General features: G+C 30.8%; 1 protein-coding gene across 1 annotated transcript; it reads right to left on the reverse strand.

Annotated features, from left to right (window-relative positions):
* Positions 1 to 10,761: 10,761 nt before the first annotated feature.
* On the reverse strand, positions 10,762 to 13,853 carry LOC124926184 (60S ribosomal protein L3-1). The gene is made up of 6 exons (XM_047466365.1): positions 13,798 to 13,853; positions 13,161 to 13,254; positions 12,602 to 12,712; positions 12,187 to 12,491; positions 11,292 to 11,701; positions 10,762 to 11,173 (listed from the first exon to the last, which is right to left on the reverse strand). Exons 2-6 carry the CDS (start codon positions 13,243 to 13,245, stop codon positions 10,915 to 10,917), a joined length of 1,170 nt encoding a protein of 389 aa, XP_047322321.1. The 5' UTR covers positions 13,246 to 13,254; positions 13,798 to 13,853; the 3' UTR covers positions 10,762 to 10,914.
* Positions 13,854 to 14,393: the final 540 nt, after the last annotated feature.

Below are 14,393 nucleotides of genomic sequence, written 5' to 3' on the forward strand. Positions count from 1 at the left end.
AGAAATTTATCTCTAACAATTGACAAATGTAATACGTTTTTGTTGTTGCAGCTTCAATCCAGGTATCTTGAAAGATATACATCGGATAGTAACGAGATACTGGAGGGGGTTGTATCTGAATTGGAATCAAGTGTCGAAAGACGTTAAAAACACATTGTGGGAAGATTTTACGGTAAGTTATAGTATAAAACTTACATATTCAAATCCAAAACTAATTTCAATTACTTATTGAAGGAGATGTTTGAGTGAGATCTAGTTTCAGAGGGGGATGTAAACAAACTTTTTAAGAAGTAGGCGAGTACGAAGATAAAGAATTTTGTAACTAGGGCAAAAGCAGCAATGAAGAAGCCACCACACGTCACATTGGAAGACTAGGCGCAGATAAAAATTAACTTTGAAGACCCTAAATATTTAGAGAAGTGCACCAAAGTAAAAGGACATAGAAAAGATTACACGTCAAATGGTGAGGCGTAGTATTGCGGTGGTCCCATAACGGCGGAAGAACATCAGAGAAGATTGGTGCGTAATTTATTTACTTTTTTAGTATTAAATTAATATTTATGTTCTAAATAAATTTATTATATATTTCATAAAAGACACATGAACTGGGAAGACTCCCAACCATTCTTGAAATATTTGAAGAAAACCTTTAAAAAAAAGGATGGTACTTGGAGTGGGAGCAGGGCAACGTAATTTGTGGTAAGTTTTATTTAATGATACGTATGATTATTTATTCTAAATGATGTTGAGATTATTATTTGTTCTAATACTTTTTTATGTGTAGGAAACTTTTAGTCATTTATATGAAACACAAAATTATGTTCAACCAGAAGAAAGAAAAACCGACAAAGAATTGTGGATGGATGCGGCTAGATCGAGCATTAGCGGGTGGGTATTTGGAATCGGATATATGGGCCGAATATATGTATATCAAGATAATCGCTCCAGCACCAAACTCGGTTTGGAGGTGAACACTCTGAAGGAAACAATGAGTGAATTGAAGATGGAGAATTCTAAAAAACAGAAAGAGGTTGAGAATTGTAAGTTGGAAATCTATACACTCAATGACCAATTCGCCCAGATGGTTCAGTTAATGAAGAACAATGGACAACCTACTCCCCCAACAAATACAACTCCAAAAGGCAGAGGTGTATGAAAAGGTTAGTTTCTTTAACCTATTCATTCATTGAATCTGGTTTATAAATTGATTTTAATTTATACCTAATATAAATAAATGAGAGATTTTAATTTGGTGTTGTTTGGTTCTGAATTGATTATGAAATTTTGTGTGTACTTTTAGATGATTTTGTAATGTTGAAATACTTATAAAATGTTGAAAAAAAGGAAAAATAAACGGTTCTCAATAGTATGTGATTTTAGTTCGAATTTCCAAACAATGACTTTTTTTCTCCAAAACTTTCAGTTTTTTAGACAGTATCCAAATTAGATTCAATTTTACATCCATTTGTTCAGCATTAAGTTAAATATATTATCTGTAACTACTAAGATAAACATTTTAAATATACATGATTATCTTAATATTTACAAATAATATATTCAACTTAATGTTGACCAAATGGATGTAGAATTGAATCAAATTAGGATGTTGTCTGTAAAAACTAAAAGTTTTGAAGAAAGAAAAGTCGCTATTTAGAAATTCTGACTAAAATCACATACTGTTGAGAACAATTTATTTTTCCTTTTTTCAACATTTTATAAATATTTCAACATTACAAAATAATCTGAAAGTTCACACAAAATTTCATAATCAATTCAGAACCAAACAACATCAAATTAAAATTTCTCATTTCTGTAAATTTGGTGTAAATTAAAATCAATTTATAAAACCAAATTCAATGAATGAATATGTTAAAGAAACTAACATTTTCATACGTCTTCGCCTTCCGGAGTTGTATTTGTTGGGGGAGTAGGTTGTCCATTGTTCTTCATTAACTGAATCATCTGTGCGAATTGGTCTTTGAGTGTATTGATTTCCAACTTACAATTCTCAACCTCTTTCTGTTTTTCAGAATTCTCCATCTTCAATTCACTCACTGTTTCCTTTAGAGTGTTCACCTCCAAACAGAGCTTGGTACTAGAACGATTATCTTGATACACATGTTTTCGGCCCACATATCCAATACCAACACCCGCCCGTTAGTGCTTGATTCAGCCACCTCCATCCACAATTCTGTGTTGGTTTTCTTTCTTCTAGTTGAACAAAATTTTGTGTTTCATGGAGCTGACTAAAAGTTTCATACACATAGAAAAAAATGTTATTAAAAATAATAATCTCAACATCATTTAGAATAAATAATCATACGTATAATTGAATAAAACCTACCATAACTTCTGTTGTCCTTCTCCCTCTTCAAGTATCATCATTTTTTTAAACGATTTATCAAATGTTTAAGAATGGTTGAGAGTCTTCCCAGTTTTGTGTCTTTTATGAAATATATAATAAATTTATTTATAACATAAATATGATTTTAATACTCAAAAAGTAACTAAATTACGTACCAATCTTGTCTGATGTTCTTTCGCCGTTATGGAACCACCGTAGTATGTTGCCCCACCATTTGACGTGTAATCTTTTCTATGTCCTTTTACTTTGGTGCACTTATCTGAATATTTAGGGTCTTCAAAGTTAATTTTTATCTACGCCCAGTCTTCCAATGTGACGTGTGGTGGCTTCTTCATTACTGCTTTTACCCTAGTTACGAAATTCCTTATCTTCCTACCCGCCTTTTTCTTAAAAAAAGTGTTTACATCCCCCTCTAAAACTAGATCCCACTCAAACATCTCCTTTAATAAGTAATTGTAATTAGTTTTGGATTTGAAATAATTTTTAATATTTAAAAGCATGTAAGTTTTAGACTATCACTTACCGTAAAATGTCCCCACCATGTGTTTTTAACGTCTTTCGACACTTGATTCCAATTCAGATACAGCCCCTTTAGTATCCCGTTACTATCCGATTTATATTTTTTAAGATATCTGGAATGAAGTTGCAACAACAAAAACGTATTAGTTACATTTGTCAATTGTTAGAGATAACATTTACCTATTGAAACTTACTTTTTCTATTAACCTCAATCTACGTCTTAGAAGATTTATAAACACTAGATATATCGTCCTCCACCCTTATATCATCATGATCGGCAACATTTGAGGTTTGATGAGTTGGGATTGGATCTTTAAGGACGAGTGCACGATTGTGGAAGGTTTCTGGCCGGTCTAATTAAGTCTCCAAACCAGCAGATAATACTGGTTGGAGAGTAGATACAACATGGCTGAGATTTGGTTGTTTGGTTGGTATTTTCTTTTGTTTTTGGTGTTGGGTCGGGTGATTTAGGAGTAGACACAACATGTTGTTTGGGATCCGTTTTTTTCATGTGGAGATTGTCTTCTTGAAACAACTTTAGTCGTTTTTTTAGGTACTGGGGATATTTCAATTCTAGGGCGTTAAGAGATTGCACCACTTTTCTTGGCAGGAGCATTAATTCTGGGTCGACTCGCTTCTTGAAACCGATAATCAAACAACATTAGCGAAAATAAGATCAGCATATTAGTATCAACATCTTTGAAATCTAAAATATTAGAAATCTTACGACTTCAAATTTTGTATTAGTATCTTCATCGTCTATCCTCTTTTGTCTAGGAATCCTCTCCTTTTAATGAATTGAGTGAAATAAGAGGTATAAGTATCAATAGCACTACGACAGTCAAATCCTGAGGAAAATTGAGAAAGTAAATATTCAATTACTAGTTCTTTAATAGGCGGAGTTTCTTAACTTGTAACTGAAAATGATATACATCACAAAAGTAAAACCAAATCATGCAAATATACATGATTATGTTTCATAAAAATGCATTGGTTAATGAAGTTAAATTTAGTAAATCTATAGTTTGCATTGAATTGCACCATCTGATATAAAATTCAAATGCAAACAATACATTCATCATTCGAAAACTGTCTCATCAATTCAGTTTATCGTCCAATAATTGCTTACCATCAAAATTGAAATCAAAGCATTAAGTAATTTGATTTCCATATTCAAATTTCAGTTTGCTATTGTCCAGAAAAGAGGGGGTTTGAACATGTCGTTTTAGGTAGTATGGGAATTTCTTATCTATTATGATAAATTTTTTATTGCATTAATAAAATTATTCTAATGAGTTTAACTCTAATAGAATTATAAAGAAAAAGAAAAGTGAGAGTTTGAGCTTTCAAATGATTTCAAATGTCAAAACTTAAAATAGGAAGGATGTTAAGGACAAATTGCAAATCGACTTTGAATTCCAGAATCTACCTTACTTTCGTTTAATCTTAGAAATATTTGGATCATTGAATCATGATCAAATCAAAAAAATTCAATCGGTTTTGAATGTAAATTCAACTTTGAAACTTTTTGTCAATTCTAAACAAATCTCAAGTCAGATCTAGAGAACATAAACCAATCTAGAGAATACCTTAGAAACTTATTCAAGATACAAATCTAGAGAATATAAACCAATTTCAGTTCATGTATTCAACAAAATTTCATTTTATTGCATTATAATCAACTTCTATTGCAATTAAAGAATTTAGATTAGAAATAAGAGTTCATCTAATTCATTTCATATTGTATTCATCCTATTTTAATCATTGGAAAAATATAAATAAACAATTAGTTCTCCTTCTGTTGCAATAACAATGAAAGATTAAGATAGAATCAGAGATACCTGGAACGTTATCCTATAGAGGGTTTCACGAGTGGATGGTTTAGGGTTTCGCGGTTGGAGGAGGCGGGAGAAAGAGAGTCATGGTGTTGGAGACGGAGATGAAGATAGATGGAGGCGGTTGGAGAAAGAGAGTCGCGGTGCTGGAGACAGAGATAAAGATAGACGAAGGCTGGAGGCGGCTGGAGATGAAGATAAATGGAGGATAGAGGTGGCTAGAGATGAAGATAGACAGAAGTTAAATGATGGGTTGGAGACGGAGATAGGCTGTAAGGGAAGGAAAGAGAAGTGTTTTGGGAAATGAAATTATTTTGGGGGGACTTAGGTGGAAAAAACAAAATAAACGGGCGGGTAAATTTTTTTAGGGTAATAGGCCTTGCATTAAACTTAGCTCTAAGAGGAATTTAGCGCCAATCTGGGCTAAGTTTTGCACTACTTTCCTTTAACCATCAATGTGGATTTTAATGTCATTCCAATGGCATTTTAAGTAAATATTTTTCAACACTCTGGTAGATTTTTTCTATTTGGTCTCGGAGGAATTTTTTGCCTGGGAATAATTAATAAAATAAACATATACAGTGACTTCATGCACATCCCTGGTGGTAGATTGTACGGTGTTAGAATAACTGGTCAGCATGAATATGCTTTTCCATATTGTCTAAAAGGAGCAAAACCATCTGAACATAGTCCTAGTTGAACATTTATATGTTCGAGTACAAATATTGGATGATGGTGATCACCTCTTCCAAGCCTCTCCATCTGAAGGATGACACATGATCCCGGGTTTGTTAACATGACGATCAAGCCATGTCATGTGAGGTGCTGTCACATTTGAGGCGTAGAACCTTCACAATCTAGGAGCTAGTGCTAAATAAAATAGGTTTTTATGGGGTTTTGTTTTACGAATATTTTATTTGTATCGAGATTGATGACAAAAGTTGCATGATTGTTTATCAATATCTTTCCCCCATAAAATCATGCAACCATCTCTATATACATCTATTCTAATCACGGGAAAACCCAAATCTTCAACCAAATTCTTCATGCTATAATAATTATCCAGCATGTAATTGTCTTTGGGTAACATTGATCTAATGTAGTCAAGATTTTGATTGACAGAACGTTCGGACCAATTGTTCTCGGATTTCATGTTAAGATGTTTCACCGTTGCAGATAGTTTACTCTCACTATCATTACCAGACCAGGTCGGTTGATGTGTCGCGTTCAATGCTTTCCAAAACCTTTATAATAAAATATATGTGTTAGAATTGGAAGAGGATGATGCTTCATTTTCCACATTTGGTTGGTAACTAGAACCATGTCATGTATCATTGACTCGTACCGATTTGTTGTTCTTTCATTGTAACCGAGCGAAGGTCTTTTACGTCGAATGGTGTATACATTCGAGGTTTGACTGGATTCCCCATTAGTAGACCACGTATGATAGTTTGGCATGAATTCATAATTAATCAAATGACTAAGTCACAAATCCGACTTAATGTACTTTTGAATAAGACATTTTAAGCAAGAGCACCTTATTTTTTCATCATCCATATAACGGAGTTGAGTTGTGGAAAATGAAATGAACTCTTGCACTCCTTTTAAAAAATCTTCCATACCTTTAGGGTTTATCGTATACATCCAATCACGATCAGACCTCATTTGCAATATGTATATAATTTAGATGCACTTCTGTTGAAACAATACCTATTAAAAGCAAGAAAATAATGGTTATCTATTATTATGGATTAAAAGATCTTCATTCACTAAATCAATATGTTTATATCTAAGTCAATGAATATATATATATATAATTAGTCAATGAATAGATAAAGTAAGTGATATTGGAGTTTGTAGACATAATTACCTTGAAATGCAAAATCAATGTATTGATGTTCTTGATATTAGTGACCAATGTTTGAAGATCCTCTCTAATATGGTGATAAAAAATGGAGTTTTGGAAGATAAAATGATAGATGAATGATGTAAGAAGATAAAGAATGTAAAAAAAAATGTAGAGAAAAGATGGAGATAGAATAAAAGAAAATGAAGAAGAAGAATTAAATAAAGTTAATAAAGAAATATTTGGGTAGGTGTGGTTGGTGAGAAATAATTAATAGGATCTGCACTAATTTTTGCAATACACATCCTATTTTTTAGTGCAAATGCTAATGCAGTATAATTTTCTAAATGAGTTAGTGAAAATATTAGTGCACACTAATATATGAGATTTTTACCCGAGATTTCAAAAATAATTTCAATTTAAGACATTCAAATTATACTAGTTCTTGCCATACACATCCAAATTGTTAGTGCAAAGGCTAATACAGTATAATTTTCTAAATGGTTAATGCAAATATTAGTGCACACTAATAAAGGGGATTTCTACGCAAGAGTTTAAAAATAATTATAATTTTTGTCATTCGATCTGCACTATTTCTCGCAATACACATTCAAATTGTTAGTCAAACGCTAATGTAGTATAATTTCTAAATAGGTTAGTGCAAATGTTAGTGCACACGAATATAGGGAAGTTCTACCCGAGAGTTCAAAATAATTAAAACTAATGTCATTCGATCTGCACTATTTCTCGCAATACACATCCAAATTGTTAGTGCAAACGCTAATGCAGTATAATTTTCCAAATGGGTTAATGCAAATACTAGTGCACATTATTATAGGGGATTTCTACCCGAGAGTTAAAAAATAATTATAATTTATGTCATTTGATCTGCACTATTTCTCGCAATACACATCCAGTTTGTTAGTGCAAACGCTAATGCAATATAATTTTCTAAATGGGTTAGTGTAAATATTAGTGCACACGAATATAGGGAATTTCTACTCGGGAGTTCAAAAATATTTACAATTTATGTCATTCGATCTGCACTAGTTCTCGCAATACACATCCAAATTGTTAGTGCAAACGCTAATTCAATATAATTTTCTAAATGGGTTAGTGCAAATTTTAGTGCAGACTAATATAGCGGAATTCTACCCGTGAGTTAAAAAATAATAACAATTTATGTCATTCGATTTCCACTAATTCTCGCAATACACATCCAAATTATTAGTGCAAACGCTAATGAAATATAAAGTTCTAAATGGGTTAGTTGAAAAATTATTGCACTCTAATATAGAGGATTTGTACCCGAGAGTTCAAAAATATAAATTTATATACCTTATTATAAATGTTATTGCGGAAAGATCATAAGCGATTTTATTTAATAAGTATAGCAGTTAAGTTTGCACTGATATGTATGAAAACGTTTGAAAATATATCATAAGTATAAATTTATATAGCTAACTGCAAATGTAATTGCGAACAATTTTAAACGATTATTTTGAATAAGAATAACAAATACCTTTGCACTGATGGTAGGTATAAAAACATTTGTATATTAATGCAAATTCTATTGCGAAAAGTTTATGAAAAAAATACATTTAATAGGACTAACAACTACGTTTTTTCTGATGGGTATTAAATTTAATAATTTACTGTAAATTATATTGCGAACTGATTATGAACGATTGTTTTCAATAAGAATATCATTTATGTTTGCACTGATGGGGTATGAAAATAATTGATAAGTAAAAATTTATATAAATTAATTCAAATCCTATTGCGAAAGAATTTGGAATACTTAAAAAGATATTTAAAAAAATATAAAATACTAGTGTAATATATTTTGCAATGATATTTTGTCATTGTACTACAGATCTAGTTGTGAAGAGTTTATTTATTTGTCTTACTGCAATATATAGCACACATTTAATTAACAAAACCATTACAGTTATTTCATATTTATATTTGCAATTATAACAGTCATATGTGTATATTATTTGATACAATAGTTAATGAAAATATAACTTATTGCTAAATATTTTGCAAACATTGAAGCTTAATTTATTTTGTGAAAATATTTACATCCTTCATCGTTTTTTATTATTATATTTATTGTAGACTTATATTTATAAAACTTTTGAAAAAATATTATATTTTTTCATTTATACTAATATATTTTGCAATATATATTTTCCTAATTTTATCCTATATAAAATATCTAATTAGTGTAATAATTGATGCAGATTTTACAATAGTGAGTTATGTCAATGCAATGTCAAATGCAGTTCTTAAAAATTAGCATTAATAAATTATTTGTCGCGCGAAAATGTTGTAAATCGACATTTTTGTTTGTAGTGTATATAATATTGTGATTATTGTTCTTGTTATATTTAATTGCAATATATAGCTACAATAATTTTAATATCTTTGGAAGTAAATCTTGATAAATCTCTCTCCATTGATAGATAATTTAATTTTGTAAATCATTATTATTGTCATATTTCATTGTATTGTTTGTATAATTTGATTTCCTTGTGTGAAATGAATCTATTGTCATTGTATTTATTTTTTATCTATTTTTTTCTCTTCATTGATGAAAACAGGATATATGAGAATGAAATACAACTGATCTATGTCTTTAGTTGGTTTTAATTTTTATTTTATGTCTTGCATATCAAAGGAGGTTCAAGAGACCAAATCAGCCAATATATGACCATTTTAGATACTTATTGTGTATTTTTGTTCGATAGAGATCGAAACGACATATTCTTGTAAACCATATATTTACAACCGAGAATAACATATATATATATATATATATATATATATATATATATATATATATATATATATATATATATATATATATATATATATATATATTTGAATTATTTTCACTTATATTTCATTTTATTAGAAAAAGAAATAGATCTAATATTTATATTGTAAATGACTAAGATTACAAACAAAATCCATGAAGTTGATATTGTTGAAAACAAAATCCATGAAGTTGATATTGTTGAAATCTAGTTAGAATACATTAAAATTATTTTTGGTTTAAATTTATAATCTTTTTTTTCATTAGATATATAACTTAACCTTAATTAGAATGAGTGTATGTAAAAAAAAGTTCTTTTATGGCTTTGAGTTGGTTAATGTAATTAGTTGATAACAAATTTTCATTAATTCAAGTTACATAAAGAAATACTTATAATATTCAATCAAGTTACAATATGTGATAGATTAATTAATTAACCAAAAAAAAAAAAATAGCATCACACAAAGAAAGCTAAACCAAATCTAAAATTTGATAGTACCTAAGAGAAATTCCAGAAGTCCAAATATAATGAAAAAGCCTACTAACATGATCCTGTAAAAGAAGATAACTTGAATTATAAACAAAATAATATTATGTGTTTTATAAAACATTTAAAATACACAAAAATCAAATGTTTGATCACATCTAATTTCTAGATGCACTTACAAGATAATCAAGCACTTGATGTAGATGACTTCGTTATAGGTCAGAGGACGACGAACATGAGGGATGGCCGGAGGAGGGATTTCCGGAAGTGGGATGGTCGGAGGAGGAATGGCCGGAGCTGGGGCTTGAGCTTGGTTCTCGGCCATTGATGAAAGTTGATGAGAATAAATGAATGTGACACCCAACCTATATTTTATAGAGAAAAGATTCCAATTCTACTAAAAGGGTATGTTAGAATTGTGGCTTCAATTTGATTTGTATATCATTATAAGAAATCAATTAATGGGATGCAAAAGAGAGACGATTGAAAATGATGGAGACCCAAAAATAAAACCCTTAAAAAAAATTGAATGTTTCCATTTAATGCATTATTTTTCCAATTAGATTTACAGAAAGCCAACCTATCTTGATATATTGTGAGAAGAGATACCCTCTTTTTAAGTATGACATACAAACTATTGAAAAGAAAAATTATAAGAAATCAAAAAAGCTTGTTTTATTTTTATTTTGTAAAATTTTGGAAATCTAGCTAGTCCCTGATTCAACTTATATTTATCTTATTTAGAGTACAAAAATATGACATTTTACCTTTTAAACAAAAACAAATTCACTTTCATAATTGCAAGTATAGAAAACTATTATTTTCCAAATGCTGGGGTAAAGCAAAATAATATTCAAAACCATACCCAAAAGAAAAAATAAGAAAAAGTCTAAATTAAATCTCCAAAACATAATAATATTCAAAAAAAAATATTAAACACAAAATCCACTTATACCCACAAAATGTGACACAAAAATATCCAAAAAGTTTCAAAGTATCTTAATTAATATCAAAATTACCAAATACAAACCAAGTTTGCACTTAAGCCTTGAGACGTCCATAGAACTTCTGCTTCTCTTCTGTGGTTTGGAAGCGACCGTGCCCAAACTTGGACGATGTGTCGATAAACTTGAGCTTGATCTCCTCCAAGGCCAAACGGGATGTCTGAGTCAACAGAGACTGTCGAAGGGTTACAACCCTCTTCTTGGGTCCGACACAACAACCCTTGATCATCAAGAAATCGTCCTTCACAACACCGTAATGTGGGAAGCCTCCCATTGGAGTGATGTCCTTCTCGGTCCTGAATTATATCAATAAAAAACAATTTTAATGTTAAAATTTAATCATATAACACAAATAATTTTACTTTCTCATCTAAAATCAAAATGATTATTTGAAAATTAGGTATAGGAATGAACCTGTCAAACTCTGTATCAGCAGTGTGAGTTTCAGATCCAGCCTTTCCAAGCCTGTAGATCTTCTTGTTCAATTCGGTACGATGATGGTAACCATTCTGACCAGCTCTAGCAACAGTGAAGGAAACCCTAGCCGGATGCCAAGCACCAATACAAGCAACTTTCCTAAGACCTCTGTGAGTCTTACGTGGAAGTCTTGAGACTCCCCAACGAGTGACAACACCTTCATAACCCTTACCCTTTGTCACACCTATGATGTCAACCATTTCATCCTTTTGGAAGACAGCATCAACTGGAACCTGTTTCTCAAAGAAACCGTATGCATAGTCAACTTTCTGTGCGATTGTTCCTCCATTCACCTGGATTTCCATCATATGTGCCTTCTTCTGCTTCAATCCCTTCATTTTCCTGATCTGAGAGGAAAATGGATGCAGAAAAAAATTTAGTTTCAAAATTGCTACATTTAGAAACATTTTTTATGAGGGGGGTGAGAACTCATATCATTTTTGGTGTGGATTCCCATCTAGATCCAAAAACAAAAAGACACTAGTTTAATCTTGTTTAGGTATCATTTAGGTTAAATGACTAAAATAAAATCAGTATTTGAATTTTGAAACATTATATAATAGTAAAACGAAAGTGTTAATAGTAATTTACCTAATAATTTGAATGATTTGAAGGATAAATAATTTGATTATACATTAATGATTTATTAAAATTAAATCCAAATAACCACATCAAACATGCTTTAACTATTCAAATATTTAAAAAAAATATCAATTATGCAATGGCATAGCAAAAATCTTGAAAGACAGGCAAACAATACAAGTGAAATTAAATTTGGATGCAAATATGGAAGAAAAATAAACAAACAATTGATATATATATTCTTTGGTACCTGAGTATGGGCTAAAACCCTGATAACAGTGGCATACTTCTTCATTTTCTCCAACTGTGTATGGATATCTTTCTTGCCTTCATCAGACTCGTATGTCTTTGAGTATTTGGTAAAAGCCTTCTTCTTTGACTTGCACCAGTTCTTGTAGAATCTTCTTTTCACTTCCTCACTCAAATGTTGAGCCCAGACAGTGTTCAAGGAACGCAGACCACGTGGTGTCTTGATATATCCAACGACTCCAACGATGACCATTGGGGGAACCTCAACAATGGTCACGGCCTCACAGGTCTCCTTCTTGTGAAGCTCTTTAAAAATAGTAAAAAGGAAAAATTAGATTTTCCATTCATCAATGAACAAATAAGAATAAGAAATTCAATAATTAGCAATTGTTATTGTCCTAAGTGTTGGAACTTACTTGATCCAGGTTTCTCCACTTCCCTGACAATGTGGGTCATCCCAGCCTTGTAACCAAGGAAAGCAGTGAGCCTGCAGGGCTTGCTTTGATCATCCTTAGGAAAAGCCTTCACTGTATAAGAGCCACAAAAAGAAATATGTGAGCTTAGTTCCACTATTGAGAAGACACTTAAGTTTAAAGAAGAAGAATTATGTACATCATGAAACATAATGATCATATATTGGGATTTAGAGGATCTTCTCAGGAAATATAAGATTACTTCCAATTTTTTACCTCTTTAAGTTTTGGTAAATCGTTGTATGGTGCATGTTGGGTATACTTATATGTTCTATTATAGCTAGTTGACTGAAGCATTACCATTGAAGCATGGTATGTATCGTTCTAGATGCATTCTGTCAATTTCATGTTATGTTCTTTTCTTAACAATGTTTCTCATCCATGTTCAATATATGAAAATGATGAATCATATTCAAAACAACAAAAGAACACAACCTCAGCAGCAAAGTTTACACTTCAAAATACTTCAAATGAACAATTACAGTAAATTAAAGGAGTTTACCCTTTCCCCTTTGGCGATTAGCACGTTTTCTTGGGAGAAACCCAAGAGAACCGTGTCTAGGGTGCTCGAACTTCCTGTGAGACATCCTCCAATCCTACATATCGAAAGATTAATCAGAAATGAATTCATATATAAGGGACAATTTATTCAAATAATACAAAGTTGTAAGAAGAACAGAATGAATCTGTACAGACATGTCTTAATATGAAATGCATCAATTCATAACATTCAGAAAACCCATCCAACAAACACAAATTCCAAAAAATTAGTTTACAAAGTGTAACTCAGTTTCAATTCGCAATTGAAACAATGCAATTGCAACTTTTCCAATCCAAAGAAAAATAATGGGATAAATGATTTAAGAAGGTAGCCCGCAATCACACTTAATCAAGACACAAACTTGCAGCACGGGCACAAACCCAGAAACGGGTTAATATCCACCTCTTATTGCCGCTAGGCTAGAAAGAGGTTTCCAATTCAAAGAATCACAGCATATGAACAAGAACAAAATGTTTCAAAAAACTTATCACGGAAGCAGATTGAATCACTTCAAAATCTATAAACTAATGACAATGAAGACAATGTGAAAGACAAGAAACGAAATGAATCAAGAAATATAGAGAAAGAGATTACCAACCTCAAGCTTCAACTGCGGCGGCTAAGGCTTCACCAAAAAAAAGACTTGAACCCTAATTCTCGTCTTCATATATATAGGGTTTATCCTCTTAAATCTTAATTAGAAAAGTATAAATATGCTCTTAAACTATTCTTACATTTTTATATTTACATCTAAACTTTCTTTTAGTAAGTGGAAGCCATTAAGTTTTTTTTTTTTAAATAATCTTTTAATTCCTTTTGCAAGTAATTAATGACATAATTTCTTTAGTAAATATTTGTGATTGTATTACATATGAAATCAAATAAATTCAATATCAACAAAGATTGTTTTTCAAAGAACGAAGTAAAATATAAAGTATTTATGCGAGTAAATTTTATAAATATTTAATTTGTTTTTTACTTGGTTTTATAATCTAAATTTTATTTAGTTGGTCAATATGTAGTTAATGTAATCATGTATAGAAAATCTTTGACCTTATAATAGTATTTGAAAGAAAATCAATCTAACCAAATAATTACATTTTATAAAATGTCCAAAAATTTCAGAGGGATGTGGAAACATTTGATGAGAAATGATAAAATAATTTTTGTTGTAACATTTGATGTAGTTTTGAC

The sequence above is a fragment of the Impatiens glandulifera genome, chromosome 2, assembly GCF_907164915.1.
Source record: "Impatiens glandulifera chromosome 2, dImpGla2.1, whole genome shotgun sequence".
Classification (NCBI taxonomy): Eukaryota; Viridiplantae; Streptophyta; class Magnoliopsida; order Ericales; family Balsaminaceae; genus Impatiens; species Impatiens glandulifera.